Here is a 23604-nt window from a genome sequence, read left to right as displayed (position 1 = left end):
CTCCCAATTAGAACTGCAAGACAATCTTTTCGATTCATAACTGTAGGAGTTCCCATTACTTCAGTTATTAACTCAACTTCCCAGGAAACCGATACCAACAGTGACTCAATATTTAAACCAGATCAAGTACTGACAACAAGGTGGTATTTAACATAGAAGTCCCCTTTAACACTATGTCCTACATTCTATAATTCAAATCTGGTCCTCATATCTATGTTACAAATGATTTTTATATAATACCAATATCCCTTGGGGTTCCTCAGACTGGAATTAAGTCACATTAATATTAAAACCCCAAGATTTAATTCAGACTAATATTCAGATGCCAACAGAGCCCAGGCAGATAATGAAAATGAACAGGTGAAGAACACCACCTGGGAATAGTGGAAAGATCATGTACAGTCTAAAGAGGGTGGCTGCCACTCAGCTCCAGCCAGTTTCTCCACACAAGAACACATATCTAGAGCATTTGAAATTTTTCAATAATGTCAGGACACATTTGGAACTGTTAACATAGACATTCTACACATTCTTTCTGAGTCCTGAGCAAGGAAGATGACCAGCTAAACAGTCTCACTGACAGATGAAAATACTGAGCCCATGGAGTCAATGACGCAGACCCAAGGATGAGGTTGGAAACCTCAGATGTCCATGTTTGAGAACAGACCCTACAATTGTGAACACTTGAGTTCAGCAGAAGGGATTATTGGTTTCGCAGCCAGAAATTATAATCCAGAAGCTAAACTGAAATAATTTAGTGTCTTTTTTCAGTGGAGGCACCAGAAAGGGTAGAAGGAAAGAATTTTAAAATCCAAAACCCAAGGGATTGGGAGAGGGAAAACAGGTAGAACAAAGGCACTAAAGGATAGTGCCTTCTTTCGGACTGTTTTGGTCTTGGCTGCTATGTATTTTTATCATTAAAAGTACACAGCAGAGCTTAAGCATAAAAAGAGGTCCTATGGGGTAGAATGATTTCCAAGGGGGCAGAAACTGAATAGGAAAACATTGTAAGGAGAAACGAACATTAAGTTCTTGGCATTTTGTTGAGAAAATTTAAACAGGAAAAAAAGGAAAAACACAAATGTAGGAATAAAAAAGGAACTTACCTACATACACAGTAAAATTTTTTTAATCATAAAAGAATACACTAAAAAACTCTATGGGAATACATTAAAAACAAAATTACCAATTAAAAAAATACATGAACTACCAAAACTGACTCAAAGAAATATAAAACCCCCAAATTATCCATAATTAGAAAATAAAATGAACAGTGAGTCAAATAAACTTTCACCTAAAAAGCCCCAGAAAAGATAGTTTTACAGGGAAGGACTTTCAAGGAACAAATTTTCAAGGAACAAATCATTCCTATATTTGGAACTGTTCCAAAGAATACAAAAGAAATGAAACTCACTTCAACTCATTTTATGATGTTGTTATTCCTTAATTTCAAAGCAAGGCAAAGATTGTAAGAAAAAAATGCATAGACATATTTTACTTAGAAACACAGATACAAATTTCCTAAATAAACAGTGCAATGTTACACCGATCATAAACACAGTGATACAGAATTTATTTTTAATGACTCATAACTATGATAGAAATTATAGAAAATTTATCAATAAATTCACTAAATTCATGGATAAAAAAGAAAAGGTATGATCATTTATAAAAATAAAGAAAAATTATTGTATAAAATTCAACACAGAATCCTAACCAGAATTCTTTTTGGAAGAAATAAAAACTTTCTTGAAAGGGAATAGATAAGAACTTCTTTAATCTAATTAAGGAGATCTATTCCTTTATCATTCTTAAGAATTCTAAAAAACAAGGAGTGCCTAGGTGGCTCAGTTGGTTAAGCACCTGACTCTTGATTTGGCTCAGGTCATGATCTCCCGGTTTGTTGGATCAAGCCTCATGTCAGGCTCTGTGCTGTCAGCTTGGGATTCTCTCTCTCCCTATCTCTCTGTCCCAGTCCTGCTCTTTCTCTCTCAAAATAAATAAATATATAACAAAAAAAATTCTAAGAAATAAAATTTTAGAAGCATTGCCACTCAAGTCAAAATCAATAACAAGATGACTACTACCAATTTATACCAGCCTGTGCAATAAAATAAAGGCAAAAGATATAAAGACACAAAGAGAAGGGAGAAATTCATCATTATTTTCAGATTATGATTATCTGCATAAAAACTACAAAAAATGAACAAACTACTAATACTTAATATGAAGTCAGCAAAGTTGCTACATAACAAAACAGCAAACAAAACTTAAAACATTGTTTATGCCAGCAACAGCAATTCAGAAAACAGAATTTAAAAACAAAATTATACCATTCACTAAAGAAGCAAAATATAAATCTCCTAAGAATAAACTTCTAAAAAATGTGTTGTCTTATAGAGAGAGCATGACAAATATTGAGAAAGCAAACTGAACCCCTTGTTTTTTAACCTAGCCAGGTCAGTCATTTTGCCTGAGCACTTGACATTACACAAGATGAAAAAATTTTATATCCTGAGATAAACTGAGAGAGAAATATGGGGAGGTAAGAAAAGTAGGCGAACGGAAGGAAGAAGGAAGTAAGGAAGAAGGAAAAAAGGGAGGGACAGAAGAGAAGCCATCCATCCAACTGGTCTTGTCTACTCTTAAATAGCTCAGTTTAGCACAAGGACCTAAAATAAAACTTTAAGCCCATTTGCTCTATACTGCTGCCTCCCTAATGGAAATAATTTTAGTGCTGACTTTAACAATGTCAATACATATAGATGGGTAGTGACCTTTGTCAATATATAATTATAATGCAGAATTCATTTATTTGCTAATGATAACAATGAGAAAGCTGACTACAACTTTGTAGATTGTTCCCCTTATATTCCTGCTGTATCTTTTATTTATGTGAGCAGTTCTTCTGAATCAAGTCTCCCTCCAAGCATTGCAACTTGAAAGAAAGAAAGAAGAGAAAGATATTTCTAGGCGTTCACTTTGCCTCTAGCTTTTGACAATACCTTTAAAAAACATAATATAAGACCTGAAAATAGATAAACTATTTTTAAAGACAGGGAAATTCAACATATAAATGTTAATTCTCCCCCAACTAATTTGTAATTCAATAAATTCAAATAAAATCACCAACAGGATTTTTTGTGGATCTTGACAAATCCATTCTATAATTCATATAAAAGAGAAAAACAATCCAAGAATAAATCACATATTTATAAACATGAAGTTCCCAAGAGGGAAGGCTCACCCTAGGTATTTCATTTGATTATCAAGTCATTTAAAACACTATAGTGATTGAATGCATCTGGTCTTAGCATAAGAAAAACTAATCAATGGAGGTATACTAACCAGTGGGGGTAAAGGAGAGTGACGTCAGCAAAATGGCAGCAATGAAATTTCTAGCACTTGTCTCTCCAGAAACAGCAATGTGAACAATTATCCACATATGAGAATACCTTCAAGAAGCCAAGGATTCCAGATGAGGGACTACAGCACCTGGGTAAAGTACAGAAATTAGACCCACTGAGGAAGGAAGGAGAGACAGATTCACATTACTCACATCACCCCTCTTTCATGCACAGGTGGCCCAGCAGAGAGGGAGACACTTAGGGGAGGAGAGTCCTCAGGTCCTCAGCTCACTCTGGCACACACCAACAAACTCCTATGGCATCAAGCTCCTGATAAACTCCCATGAATCAGACTCCCCACACACCCCAGCACTGGTGAGCTCCTGTGGCCTGAGACTCCAGGACAGCCTTATCACTGAGCCATTTCCCTTCGACCCCAGCTGCCACACCCAGTCCCATGAAACCAGGCTCCAAGCCCATTCCTGTACTGGACCAACATCCACGGACTAAGACGCTAGACATAACTCAATGGTTACCAATGCCTGATTGGTAGCTATGGACACAGGATCTAGATCTGCCCATGCTGACCCAGGTCACAGTCCCTTCATCACATTCAAGGACCAGGCCCAGGCTTGCTCCCACAGACCCAGGTACCTGGCTGGTCTCCATGTACCCAAAAACAGGCTTACCTATCTGCTGACCCATGAACCAGATCTGCTTTCTTGAAAACTCTAGCAGCAAGTCTGCTCATGGCATCACAAGCAGGCCTACCCAGAATCTCTTAATGGCCTGAATGGTGGAGTTTTGCTGCCAAATCCATTCTGTAAAGACTGGAAGTGGTGCCTACTCCCTCAAATACATAGACACCAAAACAAGGCCACAACAATCATTAATCAAGAAAACATGACTCCATCAAAGGAAACTAATAAAAATCCAATAACTGACCCTAAAGAAATGACAATCTATGTACTATTTGACAAAACATTCAGAATAACCATCTTAAAGAAATTCAGTGGACTATAGAATAGACAACTACTGAAAATAAGAAAACAATGCATAAACAAAGTGAGAAATTCAACAAAGTAATAGAAACCATTTTAAAAAAACAACTTGGAGCTGAAGAAAAAATTGAACTGAAGAATTCAATACAGAGGCTCCGTAAGAATTCAGCCAAGTAGAAGGTATAGAATAGTGAACTAAAAGACAGGTCATTTGAAATCATCCAGTCAGAAGAGCAAAAAAAAAAAAAAAAAAAAAGAATGAAAACTAGTGAAGAAAGCCCACCTGAATTACTGACAGGACACAAAAGAAACAATCTGCACATTCTTGAAGTCTCAGAAAAAGAGGGGGGAAAAGAGCAGAAAGCTTATTTAGAGAAATAATGACATAAAACTTCCCAATCTGGGAAGAAATTTGGAAATCCAAATTCATGAAGCTAGTTAGTCACCTCAAAATTTCAACCCAAAACATTCTTGTCCAAGGCACATTATTTACAGATATCTAAAATCAATACTAAGAATTTTATTTAATTTTAAACTATGATGGCTTTATTTTTTTAAGTTTATTTATTTATTTTTGAGAGAGAGAGAGAGAGAGAGAGAGAGAGAAAGAGCAAGGGAGGGTCAGAGAGAGAGTAGAGGGAGAATCCCAAGCAGGATATGCATCACCAGCACAGAGCCCACTGTGGGGCTCAAACCCATGAACCATGAGCCTGTGCCAGTTGGATGCTCAACTGGCTGAGCCACCTAGGCACCCCAATACTAAGAATTTTAAAAGCAGCGAGAGAAAAAAACGGAATCCTCCTAAGGCTTTCAATTAATTTCTCAGCATAAATCTTTCAGGCCAGGAAAGTAGATTGATATATTCAAAGTGCTAAAAGGAAAACACTGCAAACCAGAATACTTTACACAGCAAAGTTGCCTTTTAGGAATGAAGAAGAGAGAAAGACTCTCAAACAAACAAAAATGAAGGAGTTCATCACTACTATATCTGACTTACAAGAAATTCTGAAAGGAATCCTTCGGGGTGAAATGAAATGCTACTTATTAGTAATACTAAAATATAAGACACTCTGATAAAGTTAAGCATGTAGCCAAATTCAGAATATTCTATTACTAATACATTGTGGTGTGTTAATCACTTAAATCTAGTATAAAGTTTTAAAGGATAAAAGTATTAAAGTAACTGTAGCTACAATAATTCGTTATGGGTATGCAATATGAAGAAGTTAATTATGATATCAAAAATATAAACTATAGGAGAAAATAAAAAGATAGAGTTTTGTACAGGATTGAAAATATCAGCTTAAAATAGAATGCTATAAAATGTTTTATGTAAGCTTCATGATAACCGCAAGGCAAAACCCTACAGTATATTCATAAAAGATAAAGAGAAGGGGGATCAAATCATACCACTTGGGAAAATTTTCCATTCACAAAGAAAGACAGCAAAAGAGGAATACAGAAATAAGGGGCTTAAAAAAAAACAGCCAAAAAACCAGTAAGATGGCATTAGTAAATCCTTACCTATCAATATTTACCCTAAATATAATTAGATTAAATTCCTCAATAAAGCAGAAATGATTAAGAAAATAAGACCCAAGTATATGCTACTTATAAGAAACTCACTTCACCTTTAAGGATACACTTAGGCTTACAGTGAAGGATGACAAAAGACATTACATGCATGAGGAAATGAAAAGAGAACAGAGAGGTAGCTGTACCTCTATCAGACAAAATAGACTTTAAACAAAGACTATTACAAGAGACAAAGAAGTTCATTATATAATTATAAAGTGATCAATTCTTCAAAAGGATATAACAATTATAAATATATATGCACCAAACTTTGGAGTAGCTAAATATATTCAGCAACTATTAACAGATATTAAGCAAATACTAAGAGGGAGAAATTGACAATAATACTATAATAGTAGGGGACTTCAACACCTCACTTTCAAAGTGGAAAGATCATACACAGACTGAAAATCAATAAGGAAACACTGGATTTGAAATAATATCTTAGACTAATGAACCCAAACATTTGTATATACAAAACATTGCACCCAACAGCTGAATAAACATTCTTCTCAAGTGCACACATATATTCTCCAGATATATAGGTCACATCTTAGGTCACAATTTAAGGCTTAGCAAACACAGAACACTGAATCATATCAAATACCTTTTCCAGCCAAAATGCTGTGAAACTAGAAATCAACACTAAGGGGAAAACAAGAAAATTCACAAATGTGTGGACATTAAACAACAGGCTGCTGAATAATCAATGGGTCACAGAAGAAATTGAAAGGCAAACCAAAAAATATCATAAGACAAAAAGTAGAAAAACAACATATCAAAATTTATGAGATGCAGCAAAAGCAGTTCTCAGGGGGAAGTTTCATAATGAAAAACACCTATGTTAAGAAAACAACCCACAAACAACCTAACTTTCCACCTCAAAGAATTACAGAAAGAACAAACTAAGCCAAACTTAGCAGAAGGGAAGAAATACTAAAGATAAGATCAGAAATAAATAGAGACCAGGAAAACAATAGAGAAGACCAAGGAAACTAAGAGCTATTTTTCTGAGAAAATAAACAAAATTGACAAACTATTGGCTAGAATAAGTGAAAAAGACTCAAAATCAGAAATGAAACAGGAGCCATTACAACTGAAACCACAGAAACACAAAGATCAGAAAAGACTACTATGAATATTTATATGTCAACAACTGGATAACCTAGCAGAGGTGGATGTTACTAGAACCATACAACCCACCAAGACTGAAACAGGAAGTAATAACATTTGAACAGACCAATAATGTGTAAGGAAACTGAAGCAGTAATCAAAACCTCCCAACAAAGAAATGCCCAACACCTGATTGTTTCATTGGTCAATTACATCAAACACTTAAAAAGAGGTGACACTAATCTCTCTCAAATTCTTTCCCAAAAGATGAAGTGGAGGAACACTCAAATTTTATGAGGCCAGCATTAACCTCACAACAAAGCCAAATGAAGCCACTATAATAAAAGAAAACTACAAACCAATATCCCTGATAAAAAAGATGCAAAAAATCTAAACAAAATACTAGGAAACTAAATTCACCATCACATTTATAAGATCATACACCATGATAAGGTAGGATTTACCCCTAGGATATAGGGATGGCTCAACACATACAAACCAATAAATGTGATACATCTCATTAATAGAATGAAAGATAAAAATCATACGATCATCTCAAGAAATGCAAAATAAAAAAAAGCATTGGATGAAATTCACCATCCTTTCATAATAAAAATTCTCAGCAAATTAGATGTAGAAGAAATATACCTCAACATAATAAAGGCCATATAGGAAAAACCGCAAATAACAACATACTCCATAGTAAAAGGTTGAAAGCTTTTCCTCTAATATCAAGAATAGGGCAAGAGTGCCTACTGTCACCACTCCTATTCAGTGTAGTGCTGGAAGTCCTGGCCAGAGTGATTAGCTAAGGATAAGAAATTGAAGGCATTCAAATTGGAAAGGAAGAAGCAAAACTGTCTTGCATGTATAGGATATGATTTTATATACAGAAAACCTTAAAGACTCCACTGAAAATCTGTTAAAACTAATAAACTCAGTAAAGTTGCTGGATACAAAATAAACACACAAAATCAGTTGCATTTCTATACCCTAACAATGAAACATCTGGAAAAAATGAAACAATCCCATTTACAATAGCATCAAAAACAATAAAATACTCAGGGATAAGTTTAAGCAAGAATGTCAAAGATCTGTTCTAAAAATTACAGGATGCTGATGAAAGAACTTGAAGAGGACATAAATATATGGAAAAATATCATGTGTTTACACACTAGAAGAATTAATATTGTTAAAAGTCCATACTACCCAAAGCCACTTATAGAGTCAATGCAATTCCTATCAATTTTCCAATGGCAATTTTCCCAAAAATAGAAAATACAATTCTAAAATTTGTATGGTACCACAAAAGACTGTGAATAACCAAAGGAATCCTGAGTAAGAAGAACAAAGCTGAAAGGCATCACATCTCCTGATTTGAAACACTGTTACAAAGCTATAGTAATCAAAACAGTATGTTGTGGCATAAAACACTGACCAGTGGAATAGAATTGAGAGCCCAGAAATAAACCCGGTCATATACAGCTATCTAATATTTGACAAGAGAGCCAAGAATATTCAAAAGCAAAAGGATAGTCTCTTCAATAAATGGTGCTGGGAAAACAACATATCCACATGCAAACTAGACTCCTATCTTACCCCATTTGCAAAAATAAACTCAAAATTGATAAGAGCAAACACTGTAAAATTATTAGGAGAAAATCAAGGGAAAAACTCCCTAACATAGACAAAATAAAAAGGTGGAAATACACCAAACTAAAAGGCTACTGCATAGCAAAAGAAACAATCTGCAAAATGAAAAGGCAACTTATAGAATTAGAAAAAAAATACCTGCAAACCCCCTAGTTGATAACAGATTCATTTCATTCATATATCTCATGTATTATATAGAAATCAACTCAATAGCAAAAATTCTGATTTAAAAATGAGTAGCAGAATTGAATTGAGATTTTTTCAGAGAAAACATACAATGGCTAGCAGGTACATGAAAAGATGTTCAACATCACTGAGATGCAAATCAAAAGTACAATGAGATATCACCTCACATCTGTTATAATGGCTATTATGGTAAAGAAAAGAAACAAGTGTTAGTGAGGTTATGGAGAAAAGGGAACCTTGTCCACTGTTGGTAGTTCACACTATGAGGTTCCTAGAAAATTAAAAACAGAACTACAATACGATCCAGCAATCCTATATCCAAATATATATCTGAAGGAAATAAAATCATTATCTCAAAGAGATATCTGTACCCTTATGTTCACTGCATGTGGTACTGTAAGGGTCATTTACAATAGCTAAGACATGGAAACTATCTCAGTGTCCATCAACAGATGAATGGGTACATATATATTACCATTTATGATACCATTATAAATTTTAGAATTGTGGTCTATGCACACGCACACACACACACACTGAAAAATTATTCAGCCATTAAAAAAGAATATCCTGCCTTTTGTGACATGGATGGACCTTGAGGGCATTATGCTAAGTGAGATAAGCAGACAGAAAAAGACAAATACTATATGTTCTCATTTATATGTGGAATCCAAAAAAGCTGAATTCAGAAGTAGAGAGTAGAATAATGGTTGCCAGCGGCTGGAGTGTGGTTGGAGAAATAGGGAGATGGTGGTCAAAGGGTACAAACTTCCAGCTGTAAGACGAATAAGTTCTGGAGATCTAATGTACAGCATGGTCACCAAAGTTAACATTACTGTACTGTATACTTGAAAATTGTTGAGCTCTTAAATGTTATCACCACACACACACACACACACACACACACACACACACACACACACACAAAGGGTAATTATGTGAGGGACTAGAAGTGTTAACCTTATTGTGGTAATCTCACCACAATGTGTATGTGTATTAAGCCACCACATTGTACACCTTAAACCTACATGTTTATATGTCAATAATATCTCAGTGAAGCTGGAAAAAAAATCAGTGAGACAAAATCAAAAACCCAGAGATAGATCCTTATTGTATGAGAAAGTTGAGCTCATAACAGATGAAGAATTCAATAATTAGTCTCAGGTCAAAAGATGTTCTACCTCATACTTTCCTAAAGTAAATCCAGCTGAATTAAATACCTAAATATCTATTACCATTTAAGAAAACACAATAGAATTGATATATGACTCAGATAGGAAGGAGGCTTCCTTCTAAAATACCCAGAAAAAAAGGTAAAATAAATGTTGACTAACAAAAACTCAAAACTTCTTATGGACCAAACACAGTACAAACAAAGTTAAAAGACAAGAGGGAGTTGGTTGAGAGAAAATTTTTGCAGTGTGCATAGTTATCAATGTTATACAGCATTAAGAATATAAATGAAATCCCACAATCGGTAAGAAAAATAAATTACATGACTTAAGGACAAGAATAAACAGTTCACAAAATAGGGAAATTGAATGCCTAATAAACATAAATTGCCAAATCTCATTAATGATCAAAAATACAACATGAAAATGAGATATTGCTTTTCTCAAAATATACTGGCCAAAATTTTAAAGCTTGACAAGATCAAATATTTATTGAGATATGTGGTTAAGTGTCAACTCTCTCTGAACAGCAATTTGTCAATATCTAAATTAAATCTAAAGCATACTCTGAATTCTACTTCTGGGTATAAACACTAAAGTCATACATATGTACATAAAATGTCACGTACAAAGATGTTTGTTGTGACTTTTTAATAATCAAAAGTCAAAAATAAATTAACATATGTATGCTGATAGGATAATACACAGCAGCTTAAAATAAACTACGTATCTATGTGTATATAATCAACATCTCAAATCATACTGTTGAATGAAACAAACCAGATGCAAAATGACATCTCTTGATACAAAATGATACTAAAAGATGACACGCAAATTAAAGCAAAAATATTCAAACCCACCATATTCCTTAAGTATCCACATATATATGAAAGTACCTTTAAAAATAATTGGATATACATTGAACTCATAATTGAGGGAAGAAAATGAACCTGGGGTTGGTGATTCAAAGGAATTTTATCCATCCCTGTATTATTTTCTTTCTTAGAAGAAAAGTTGGGAACAAATATGACAAATGTTACATGATAGGTAGTATGATTATTGATTCCTGAGGTATTATTATTTTTTACAATATCTCAAAGAGAAGGCAGGTCATCATGAAAAAGCCACTGATCTTCAGAGTGCCTCAGGGTGCTGGGTCCAAGAAAAATAAAATTTTCATACTCTGCACTGATACTTATAACCTGAGCTCCAAAACGGCACAGATTGAGTTCAGTCTCATAACACTACTTCAGTGAAATTGCTGCTTACTCAACTGTAAACAAGAATACACACACACACACACACACACACACACACACACACACACATTCTTACACACTCAAGGAACAGTTTTCACCATTAGCACAATCCAAGTTCATACATAGAAAACAATAATCTAGAAGCGCCTGGGTGGCTCAATCGGTTAAGCGTCCTACTTCAGCTTAGGTCATGATCTCATGGCTTGTGGATTCGAGCCCCGCATCAGGCTCTGTGCTGACAGCTCAGAGCCTGGAGCCTGCTACAGATTCTGTGTATCCCTCTCTCTCTGTCCCTCTCCTGCTCATGCTCTCTCTCAAAAATAAACAAACATTAAAAAAATTTAAAAAAAAGAAAGAAAGAAAACAATAATCTTTGTGGGTTTTCCATTCTTACACATAGTTTGATTACTTGGAGTCATAGTGTATCAGATATCTCCTTTTCAAATCTCACTTTGTCATGTGATCTCTGCTTTGTTTTTTTCATACGTGGCCCTTTTAATGATTTCCTAGAAAAAAAGAACAAGCTGCCCCAAATGTGTATTAATTATTTCAACTCTTGCTAGATTTAAAACAAAAAACAAAAAAACAAAAACATAACTTGGAACTTATTGTTCCTGGTCTGATTAAGTTTTCAAAATCTTACAGCGGAAAACCTTCCAGGGCTTAGGCACAAAACGTCATATGATCACCCCTCTCCCAGCAGTCTCTTCTGCTCACCCTCATACATCTTATAGCAGAGATCACTGTGTGCCTTCAAATACCCCGTACCTGTTTCACCTGCAAGGCACAGAACCTTCTTAATGGGTGCTTGAAGAGAACAGAGGGAAAGGGGGAGCAACCTGATGCTGGCTACAGTAGGGAGAATTTCTTCCTTGATTCAGCAAAGATTTGTTAAGTGTCTGCTCTCTCAGAGACCATGCTGAGTGTGGGGTTTGATGAAGAGAAGATAGAACCTGCTATCATAGAAGGGAGTGACAGTATGGGCAAACCAAGTAAGGAACAATGGCAAGAACTGCAGAGATGGAGAATGTGGGTAGAGATTAGAAAAGAAAAATGACAGAGGAAGAGAAAGAAAGTAACTCAATTAAAATAGGTTGGGATACGACACATTTCCTGATTTCACACAATCAGAGACCTAGATGGGAAAGGGAAAAGTGAGCTCCGTCACTGGCTCTGTATCCTTCCTTCCAGAACATTCCCAAGGCAAATGCCCCTTGTCACTACTGTTCAGTGTGTGATGCTTCTACTGGAATGACGTCAGTGAAAATGTGTTTCTGTTTCATCAGACAACCACACTAATTTGTTTGTTTGTCTTTTTTTTATTAAAGCAAGACCTGAGAAATCTAAGAGTAAGTCCCATGTTTCTCTCAATTACATTATTATCATTGGTGTTTTATGGTATGTAGAGGCCCTTTTGTGTCCTGTTTTTAGTGTGAATCTACCAAAATTTAAGATTTATATTCCTGCCTCTGGTTTTATTAATATTTCCAGCATTCTTTGCCTTCTAGCTTCTTGTTTTCTTATTCCTATTTCCAGTGACTTGTTCCATTTTCAACTATCCATGTCCATTTGGAGGCTATAATTAAAATTGGTACTTAATATGGTGGTAGTATAATAATAAATAATACTTATTCAGTAATTACAGTGTGTCAGGGACTTTATTCAGGGCCTTATATGTGCGTATACATTATATCAGGTAAGTATTGTTATTCCTATTACAAAGAGAAGAAAATAGTGAAACTAAGTAACTTGCCCATGATCCCACAATTAATGAGCAGCAGAGGCTGGGAATCTAATCTGGACTCGAAAAGTCTGGCAGTGCCTCCATCCCAGTGAGAAATATGGTCACCCAGCCCTAAGATACTTATGCTTACAGGGAAAAGAGAAACCTTTCTAAAATGAACATAATGAACAGTAATTAGCCAACAAGAATCACAGTAATGATCATGATAAACCAATACAATCATCCCAAAGAAATGATGGGAAGAGAGGAATAATAATAAGAAAACAAAGCGTAAGTGAGAAAAATCTTACCCATCAATGGGTTTTTCAAAATACTTATTTAGGGGCGCCTGGGTGGCTCAGTCAGTTAAGAGTCCGACTTCGGCTCAGGTCATGATCTCACGGTCCGTAGGTTCGAGCCCTGCATCGGGCTCTGTGCTGACCGCTCAGAGCCTGGAGCCTGTTTCAAATTCTGTGTCTCCCTCTCTCTCTGACCGTCCCCCATTCATGCTCTGTCTCTCTCTGTCTCAAAAATAAATAAACGTTAAAAAAAATATTTATTTTTTGAGGAGGGGAGGTTCAGAGAGGGAAAGAGAGAGAGAATCACAAGCAGGTTCCACACTGTCAGTGCAGAGCCTGAGGCGGGGGCTTGAACTCACGAACCATGAGATCAAGACCTGAGGTGAAAATCAGAGTCGGATGCTAAACCGACAGAGCCACACAGGCACCCGCCCCATCAGTCAATGTTTTTTTGAGAGTTTGAATTAGCAGACAGAAACCAGAAGGAAGAAATAGCATCTCCCAATGATTCCATTCTTAACCTTTCTTTCCAAAAAGGCACTCAAATTAAGAAAGACTGGGGCAGAGTGATCTGAAAGATATTTATTCTCACATCATAGTGAATTGATTCTAAATACAGATTTGGTAGTTTCTCAAAGTCCTATTTCTAAAACTTCCAGCATAAAGTTTAAGAAGTAACTCCATTGTTCATCCAGAAACCTTTCACTCATTTATTTATTTGATTTTTTTTTTTCCACAGTAAGACAAAAATACCCAAGTAAGTTCTATATCTATTCATCAATTCTGGGGTTGGTTCCCATACCTGTTATATCCTTTTCTGGACATGAAAGACCCTGACATTCAAAATTCTGAAGTTTGTCTCTCCTGTTTTTGTATTAAATAACTTCCTCTAAAGTAAATGATGAATACTTTAGAAAGAAAAAAACCCATAGATGGCAGATCAAATAATGAAATGGCTAACGCTGACCTGGAATTAGAAATAATACTTCTGAACATTTTTTGTAAATTGTCACCTATAGAAAAATATGCTAGTTGTTACTACTTTCACTACTAGAGTCTTTAAATGCTTTTGGTAGAAAATTTAATGACAGAAATAAAATTGAGTTGGCAAAGTTAAATTGAGATCTTACTCATTCAAATATATATATATTTATTGAGGGCCTACCCTGTGCCAGGCACTGGGAATACAGCAGGGAGAAGAGAAGAGAATAACTGCCCTCCTGGAGTTTGCATATGAATTTAAACATTCCTGACATGCTTCTTATTCAGTGAAGTTGAGGAGAATATAAAGAAAAAGTAGTTCATTTCTCTCCACTTCCGAAAATGGAGCTCTTGCATCTGACAAATAATGCTTTGGTAATAAAAGAGAGTATATTTCTGTCTTCACCCATTGAACAGTATCAATGACAGCCATGTTCTCTGTATCCACTTTAAGACGCTGCAATTCTAAGAAACTCCCTTTCTGTTTGATATTTCTGTTATGCACTCACTGTGGGTATTTTTCCTAAACGTAGCTGTTTCCATTTCAAAAGAAAGATTGACATTTCTATTTCTCACACCCTCTCCTCAGAATTCTACTGGAATATTTATCATTTTTCACAAAACACAAACCACAGATTGGTGGAAAAAGCAATCATGTTGATTTTTTTTCCTAGTAAGCTAAAATGTCCTACCTAAAGCAAGACTTTACATGCTTAACACTCATGATAAGGACATAACAGAGATCATAAACTATTGCCTGAGGAAGGAGGCAGGAAAAGTAGGATTTATCCTCATTTCTGACTGGCTGGAGCTGCTCCTGTGCACTGATCTTTGCTTACACCTCAACCAACGTTTTGTCTCTTGGATTACTGAATAATATCTGGAAAATGAAACTGATAAAAAGAAATAATTAAGAGTGAGATGAAAATCTCTTCGGATTGACTCTACTTTTCAACAAAATACATTTTCAACTAAATATAAGGTATAAATGACAGAGAAAAGTGGGAAAACTCAGAGTAAGCAAATGAAAGAAGGGAGTAGAATGAAAATGAAAGCAAAAATATATAGAAAATAAGGCTTTTCCAGCTCTGTGGTATTCAATTTCCAAAAGAAACTGGATGATAAAAGGAAAACCAGTCAGTTCCTTGCCACTTTCAAAATGACTATGTTACTGGAAAAGAGAGACTAAGATAACTCATGTGAAAGGCTAGAGTTTGCTTTCCCTTTTTCATTCTAGAAATTCCCGTCTGGAAACAGTATCAGTAAGATTAATGTCAATGTAAATTTTGTTATCAATATCAACCTATCCTAATAACTTGTGTTTGGATTTTAGCATATGTAGCAGTACCTATCAATAAGTTCTGTTTCTCTTCCTAAATCTGGTACAAGATGAGTTCCCAAAATAAGGAGAAAATTTTTTCTAACTCTGACCATTTCCATTCAATTCTTGTGTTTATAAATATTTCCTCTCCCTCTTGGCAACCTACTAAGTTATTACTCAATAGAAAGAATAAACATTTAACTAAGAGACTATAAAAGAAACAAATTTTGTTTTCTAAAACCAATTTCAAATAGCTTTTAATAACAAATAAAAGGAAAGATACATAAGATGGAATATCACAAATGTGGAAATACCAACAAGGGACAGAGGAAAAATCAGGAAGATATCTTAGGTGTAAAAAGGAAAAAGAGTAACAATAATTAGCATTCAAATTTACAATTTAACAGTTCTCTGTGGGATTTAAATCCTCCATACGAGGCGATAAAGAAAAAGAATGACCTAAGGACATGTATTCTAGCCTACTCTGCCTTTCTACTAAAATGAAATATAAGAAAGCCAGTTACATGAGAATGAAACTATTCCTGTACCACAAAAGAAATACTAATCCTTCTTATTTCATTACGGATGTTTTTACTGGGGGGGTTGGCCGTCTTCCAAACATCTATTTGCTAATATCTTGGGAAAAGAAAAAAAGGAAACTATATTCTTGATCCAAAAACTCTGTTAGTATATTTTTGTTTCATATTATTCTGCCAGTTACTCCAATACCTATTGGTAAGTGATCATTCACCTATTTCTTAATTCCAGTGTCCTTTAGAAAAATTTCCTTTAAGTAAAGGATTTCACATTCACATTCTCAACCCCCTTTATATCCCCATTATGTAGTACTTCTTTAAGTTACAGATGAATTTAGAAACTATAGTATGCCCAATGTTTAGATAGATAGATAGATAGATAGATAGATGAATATCAAAACACTGAGGTAGTATTTCTCAGCTAATAAAAAGAAAATTTTAAATATGATAAGCAATGACAGCAATGCTTTGGGAAAAATTATACATTCATCATACACCACTGACCCCATTTAAATTTCTGTAACCTTTTAGAAAGCAAACTTTCAGTATGTTGCAAGGTACAATGAAATACAGTATCCCTTAAACTCATAATTCCATTTCAAGAGAGATGCTCTAAGGAATAATTCTAAATATGGAATAAAACCATTTGCATGATATTATTTGGGGGGTTTTGCATGATATTAATTTGTAAAAATTATTTTTAAAAAAAATTATTTGCATGATATTAATCTGTAAAAAAAAATGCTAAGGTAATATACTGCAATGGTTAATCAGGTAATCAGATGGACCTAGGTTCAAATCCCAGCTAAAACATTTAACCAGATATGTGCTTTGGGTGAATTATTTAATTTCTCTAAAGCTTTAATTTGTGTTATCTCTAGTATCTTCTCTCAGCCAAAAGAGAAAGGGCATGAAAGTCGAAAGCTAAATTCAAATGTGGCAACACCTGATTCCTTCCTCCTACTAGTGCTTCAAAGTGTCTACTTTAGCATATTTTCAGTGGATGATTTTCAAGAGAAACACTTTTTCAAAACTCACCCACGAATGTGGAATTTTTTTCCCAATCTCCTAAGAATTGTGTATATTTCCCTATCCTTATCTATATCACCTAAAATAGACTTAAAGTTTTTATGCTCTAGTTACTGAAGGATGATGACCTCACTCAATTAGGCAGAGAGACTATATTACTTTTTGAAAAAAATTGTTTAATGTTTATCCATTTTTGAGAGAGAAAGAGAGAGACAGAGTGCAGGCGTGGGAGGGGCAGAGAGAAAGGGAGACACAGAATCCCAAGCAGGCTCCAGGCTCTGAGCTGTTAGCACCAGAGTCCTACGAGGGGCTCAAACTCATGAGCCATGAGATCAGGACCTGAGCTGAAGTCGGACGCTTAACCGACTGAGCCACCCGGGCGCCCCATGTTACTCTTCTAAAATAATCCTTCCAAAGAGGACCTATAAGGTTTTTTTCTAAATTATCAACTTTTTATTTATTATTATTTTCTTATTTTATCTATTATTTATTTATACTATTATTTAAGTATTATTTATTAAGGTTTTTTTCTTTATTAATCTTTCCAAAGAGGACCTATTTTTTTTTCTCTATTAAGGTACATTGACACACAATGTTACATTAGTTTCAAGTATACAACACGGTGATTGGAAAACTCTATACATTATGCTACCATCTGTCACAATATCATTGACTATGTTCCCTATGCTGTATATTTTTATGTGTTTGATGGAGGATTGTGAAGTACCTCTAGTAGTTTTAGCCCTTTATTTGGGAGTCATAAAGAGCCTCAAAGTTGAAATAAGCTAGTGCAATCACTTTAAGTATTGTGAAAGAGCTGGGTATTTTTATCAGATTATATAACATTTGCCCATTCTTACTATTTTTAAGAGCACTAGAATTAAGACAAATTCTGTTCAAGACACTAGGTGGAGGTATGACTTTGACTTGGATAAAACTTTCTGTATAAACTCACCAGCTGCCTATCTCTCAGCAGCTTTCCATATTCCCTCCACCTCAAAAAAAGCCAGCCATTTTTATCTAATGACTGTATTTCAACTCTTTTCTAAATGACCTATAAGCAAAGAATAAATTTTTAATTTATTGTAACAGTCTTTACAGTCACTATTAGCTTAAAACTCATAAGTAATGCTTATCATTATACAAAATTAATATTTGATACTAACTGGAAACTAATATCTATTAATAACTCCTAATAGCATAACAATAATAGTTACTGCATGCCATCCCCCACCACTCTGCTGCAGTTTATACAAAGTTGGGGATATACTGACGCCTCCAGCTTTGCCCTTTGGCCTAAAGCTACCGAACAAAACAATGGAAGAGCGGATTTACTGTATTTCTTGGCAGCTTCCTTCTTAGGAAGGAGGACAGTTTCAGGAATTCTTTTCCTCATCGGCTATAAAGAATATGATTAGTTACTGAATTTTGGTGAGCTTAAATTTTGTGTTAGGTTGATTAGTTTTTTCCCCAAACCCACCAATACTGCTGCTTGGCAAGTCTAGCATCCTTTGGACTCCCACAGGGTTCAGGTTTCATGCCGTCATGGGCTGAAATTGCTTCTGTTAATGCAAACTTAAGTGGCATACTTTTCCATCTTCTCTTTGCTGTCAGATTTTTCTGCATTTCCTAAAATTACTGATTTTAAGTGAAAAATCTACTGATCCAAAGGATAAGGAGGACAGATATTATATGGACTTATTTAAAAAATAGAACAAATTTCCTAAAATAGTAAGACTTTACTTCAGGTATTTTTTAAGTATGACAAGGAATCAGTAAATAAAAGATGGACCTAGAATAATAATATTATGGAAAGTGAAGAACAGAACAAAGACATTATGAGATAAGAGATCGAAACAGGAAAGAAATAAATGAGTGAAATCTAAATAATTATTGCTAGCTCTTGTAGAGTTTTAAATTCGCATAAAAACTGATAATGAAGAGCAGCTAAACTCGACTCCATTTTGCTGACACTAAAGATAATTACCTTGAAAGATTTAGGACTGTTAAAGAGGATCAGGAAATTGAAGCTTTGGGGATTTCTCACTTATGATAATAGTTATAATCCTTACTGTATCCTATTCTACACTTACTTGTCTAACTCATTCTACTTTTTACTGTCTACTTCTTACTGTCTACTTCTTACTGTCTAACTCATTCTACTTCTGTTTTTTCTTAATTTAAATTTTAGTTAGTTAATGTAGACTGCAATATTGGTTTCAGGAGTAGAATTCAACACCCAGTGCTCATCACATGTGCCCTTCTTAGTACCCATCACCCATCTAAGCCCATGCCCCACCCACCTCCTTCCATCCTCCAGCCCCCTTCCACCCTCAGTTTTTTCTCTATTGTTAAGTCTCTTGTGGTTTGTTTCCCTCACTTTTCTTCCCCACCCCCTACTTCCCACAACTGTTTTGTTTCTTAAATTCCACATATGAATGAAATCATATGGCATTTGTCTCTGATTGACTTAGTTTGCTTAGCATAATACATTCAAGTTCCATCCACGTTGTTACAAATGGCAAGAATTCATTCTTTTGGATGGCTGAGTAATACTCCATTGTACATACATGCCACATCTTCTTTATCCGTTCATCAGTTGATGGACATTTGGGCTCTCTCCAGAGTTTGGCTATTATTGATAATGCTGCTATAAATATTGGGGAGCATGTACCTCTTTTAATATGTATTTTTGTATCCTTTGGATAAATACCTAATATTGCAATTGCTGGATTGTACGGTAGCTGTATTTTTAGGTTTTTGAGGAACCTCCATACTATTCTCCAAAGTAGCTGCACTAGTTTGTATTCCCACCAGCAGTGCAAGAGGGTTCCCCTTTCTCTGCATCTTGCAAACACCTGTTGTTTCCTGTATTGTTAATTTTAACCAATCTGACAGGTGTGAGGTGGTATCTCATTGTGGTTTTGATTTGTATTTCCCTGATGATAAGTCATGTTGAGCATCTTTTCATGTGTCTTGATGGCCATTTGTATGTCTTCTTTAGAAAAGTGTCTATTCATTTCTTCTACCTATTTCTTAACTAGATTGTCTGGTTTTTGGGTGTTGAGTTTGAGAAGGTCTTTAGAGATTTTGGATACTAACCCTTTATCAGATATGTGGTTTGCAAATATCTTCTATTCTGTAGGCTGCTTTTTAGTTTTATTGTTTCCTTTGCTGTGCAGAAGCATTTTAACTTGATGAAGTCCCAATAGTTCCATGTTTGCTTTTGTTTCCCTTGCCTTCAGCAACATGTCCAGTAAAAAGTTGCTCTGCTTGAGTTCAGACAGGGTGCTGTTTTTGTTCTCCTCTAAGATTTTGATGGTTTCCTGTCTCACATTTAGGTCTTTCATCCATTTTGAATTTATTTTTGTGTATGGTATAAGAGAATGGTCCAATCTCATTCTTCTGCATGTTGCTGTCCAGTTTTCCCAATGCCATCTGTTGAAGAGCCTGTTTCTTTTTCCATTGGATAAACTTTCCTGCTTTGTCAAAGATGAGTTGGCCACATAATTGTGGGTCCATTTCTGGGTTATCTATTCTGTTCCATTGAACTATATAGGTCTGCTTTTGTGCCAGTATCATACTGTCTTGATGACTACAGCTTTATAATAAAGTTTGAAACCTGGAATTGCGATGCCTCCAGTTTTGTTTTCCTTTTTCAGGACTGCTTTGGCTATTCAGGGTCTTTTGTGGTTCCATAAATTTTTGGATTGTTTGTTCTAGCTCTGCAAAAACTGCTGATGGTTTTTGTTAGGGATTGCATTAAATGTGTAGGTTGCTTTGGGTGATATAGACATTTTAACAATGTTTGTTCTTCCAATCCATGAGCATGGAAAGTTTTTCCATTTCTTTGTCTTCAATTTCTTTCATAAGCGTTCTATAGTTTTCAGAGTACAGATCTGATTTTACCTCTTTTGTTAGGTTTATTTCTCGGTATCTTATTATTTTGTTGCAATTGCAAATGGGATTGATTCCTTGATTTCTTTTTCTGCTGCCTCATTACTGGTGAATAGAAATGCAACAGATTTTTACATATTGATTTTTATATCCTATAACATTGCTGAATTTATGACTCATGCCACCTCTTAAAATGGATTTAGAATCTGGATTTAACCCTAGAGATTATCAGAAAGGAAAAAAAAACAGAGATGAATGATCATGAGAAAAGTTTTTAAATTGATAGTTAAAATAATCTTTCTATACTGCAAAACGGAATACAATGAAAGCTGACATGGTGATAGAGGTTTGCAAGGGAGATAAAATGTTGAAATACAGTGAAGAAGATGAAGAAGGAACTTTAGTAACCTTTAACTGGTAACCAGTCTCCTTCAAGGCTGTGACCCTTGGCATGGTTAAGGGTGTTTAAAAAATATATTTCATTAAAAAAACTAAGTTTTACTCATATAATCCACCAAACAGGTCTTCCAAAAAATTCTACCTATTTACATTATTAAAGTGTAGCTAATATTGAATTAATAAGGGATAGCATATTTATATAAGATTTAATGTTTCCCAATAGTCCTTTTCCAATATTCCAAGTAGATTTTCAATAGGAACTGAGTACATAATTTTAAAAACTAATAATGTATTTTATTTTCTTTTTTAGTAATTGGTCCAGTATCAGCTGGTAAGTTCTAATTGTCTTTCTCAGTTTCCTCTGGTCCTCTGTAACATCTGGGTTGCTTTATTCACACTGATACTTTTGACACCTGGCCACTCTGAACCTGGAGAGTTAGATTATATTCCATCTCTTCTCCTCCATACTTTCTAATATTCCTTTAATTTACAAATAATTTGGGGGTAATTGGTGGTATAACAAAGTCCCAGAGAAGGGCAAGAACAAAGAAAAAAAGTTGTTAACCTGGTTACACTATTAAGTTACAGAAGAGGAACAAAGGGAAACAATGTTCATAAAATATGTTGGGGTCAGATCACAGGAAAGACCATGGAAATAGCACACTAAGAAATTTATATTTCAATCTGAAACTTTATGGTCACAAAACAAAATTCAAAAGATAAAAAGTGGAAAATATATAATGAGAAGATAATGAATGTAAGTGAGAGTTTTAGGAAGGACAGACTGCACATGGAAACAAAGAAAACACTAACTAGAATAGAGTTGAACACAAAAAGAAAGGCTTTTTCTTTGTCTTCTCCTTCATAAAGTACCTAAATCTGAACCACCACTGCTGTTCAGAGAAAAAGGGTAAAGAGCAGTACTTCGAAAGCCTTTTCTGACTTCTCCTTGAAAGAATCTTTTGGGACTTGCCATTCATACCAGTCAGGCAAACTACAAAAATTTGTGTTTCCATCAAAAAAAACCACAAATCTATTGGTCTAAATGTACCAATTAAAAAACAAAGACTAACAAAACTCTTATAAATAGAACCAAAGAAAAACCAAATAAATAGCTATTCCATGTTCATGAATAGGAAGACTCAATATTGTCACGATATCAATTCTTCACAACTTAATCTATAGATTCAGTGTAATGCCATCAAAATCCCAGCAAGATATTTTTTGGATATTGGCAAACTGATTGTAAAATTTATGTGAAAAATCCAAAGACCCAGAACAGCCAATACAATGTTGAAGGAGAACAAAGTTGGAGGACTGATACTACTCTCCCTCAAGATTTACCTGATAAAGCTACAGTAATCCAGATAGCGTGGTACTGTTGAACACATAGACAAAAAAACCAGTGGAACAGAACAGGCATCTCAGAAACAGTCCCACATAAATATAGTTAACTTAACTTTGACAAAGAAGCAAAGGCAATACTATGGAGCAAAGATATTATTTTCAACAAATGATGTTAGGACAACTGGACATTCACTTAAAGAAAACAAATATCTTCTCCCATACCTTACACGCTTCAAAAAAATTACCTCAAAATGGATCACAGACATAAATGTAAAACTTAAAACTATAACACTCCTAGAAAATAACATCAGAGAAAAGCCAGATAACTTTGGGTATGGGTAATGGCTTTTCAGATATAATACCAAAAGCATGACTCACGAAAGAAATAATTGATAAGCTGTTACTCAATAAAATTAAGAACTTCTGGAGACAGACAATCTAATTTAAAAATGGGCAGAGAATTAACTAAATATTTTTCTAAGGAAGAGATACAGATGGCCAACAGATACATGAAAAGATGTTCAATGCCACTAATTATCAGGGAAACAAATCAAAACCACAATGAGATATCACCTTACACTTGTCAGAATGGCTAAAATCAAAACCACAAGAAATAACAAGTGTTGAGGATGTGGAAAAAAAGAAATCCTGCTGCACTATTGTAAATTGTTTTGAACCGTGAAAAACAGTATGGAGGTTCCTCAAAAAATTAAAAGAAATATCATGTGATCCAATAATCTACCCAAAGGAAACAAAACATTAACTT

General features: G+C 34.8%; 1 protein-coding gene across 1 annotated transcript in view; it reads left to right on the top strand.

The window, feature by feature from the left end:
• LOC132666288 (uncharacterized) overlaps nucleotides 1-23604 on the top strand; it is a 175568-nt gene that overhangs the window by 2553 nt on the left and 149411 nt on the right. Inside the window, exons 7-9 of the mRNA XM_078446785.2 lie at nucleotides 12635-12655; nucleotides 14068-14085; nucleotides 21802-21822. Coding sequence (XP_078302911.2) covers nucleotides 12635-12655; nucleotides 14068-14085; nucleotides 21802-21822 — 60 coding nt within the window. The remainder of the gene's footprint in view (nucleotides 1-12634; nucleotides 12656-14067; nucleotides 14086-21801; nucleotides 21823-23604) is intronic.

Source organism: Panthera onca, chromosome B2 (assembly GCF_046562875.1).
Source record: "Panthera onca isolate mPanOnc1 chromosome B2, mPanOnc1 haplotype 2, whole genome shotgun sequence".
NCBI lineage: Eukaryota > Metazoa > Chordata > Mammalia > Carnivora > Felidae > Panthera > Panthera onca.
The sequence above is the reverse complement of the archived record's forward strand: the minus strand, read 5'-3'. Positions and strand labels throughout refer to the sequence as shown.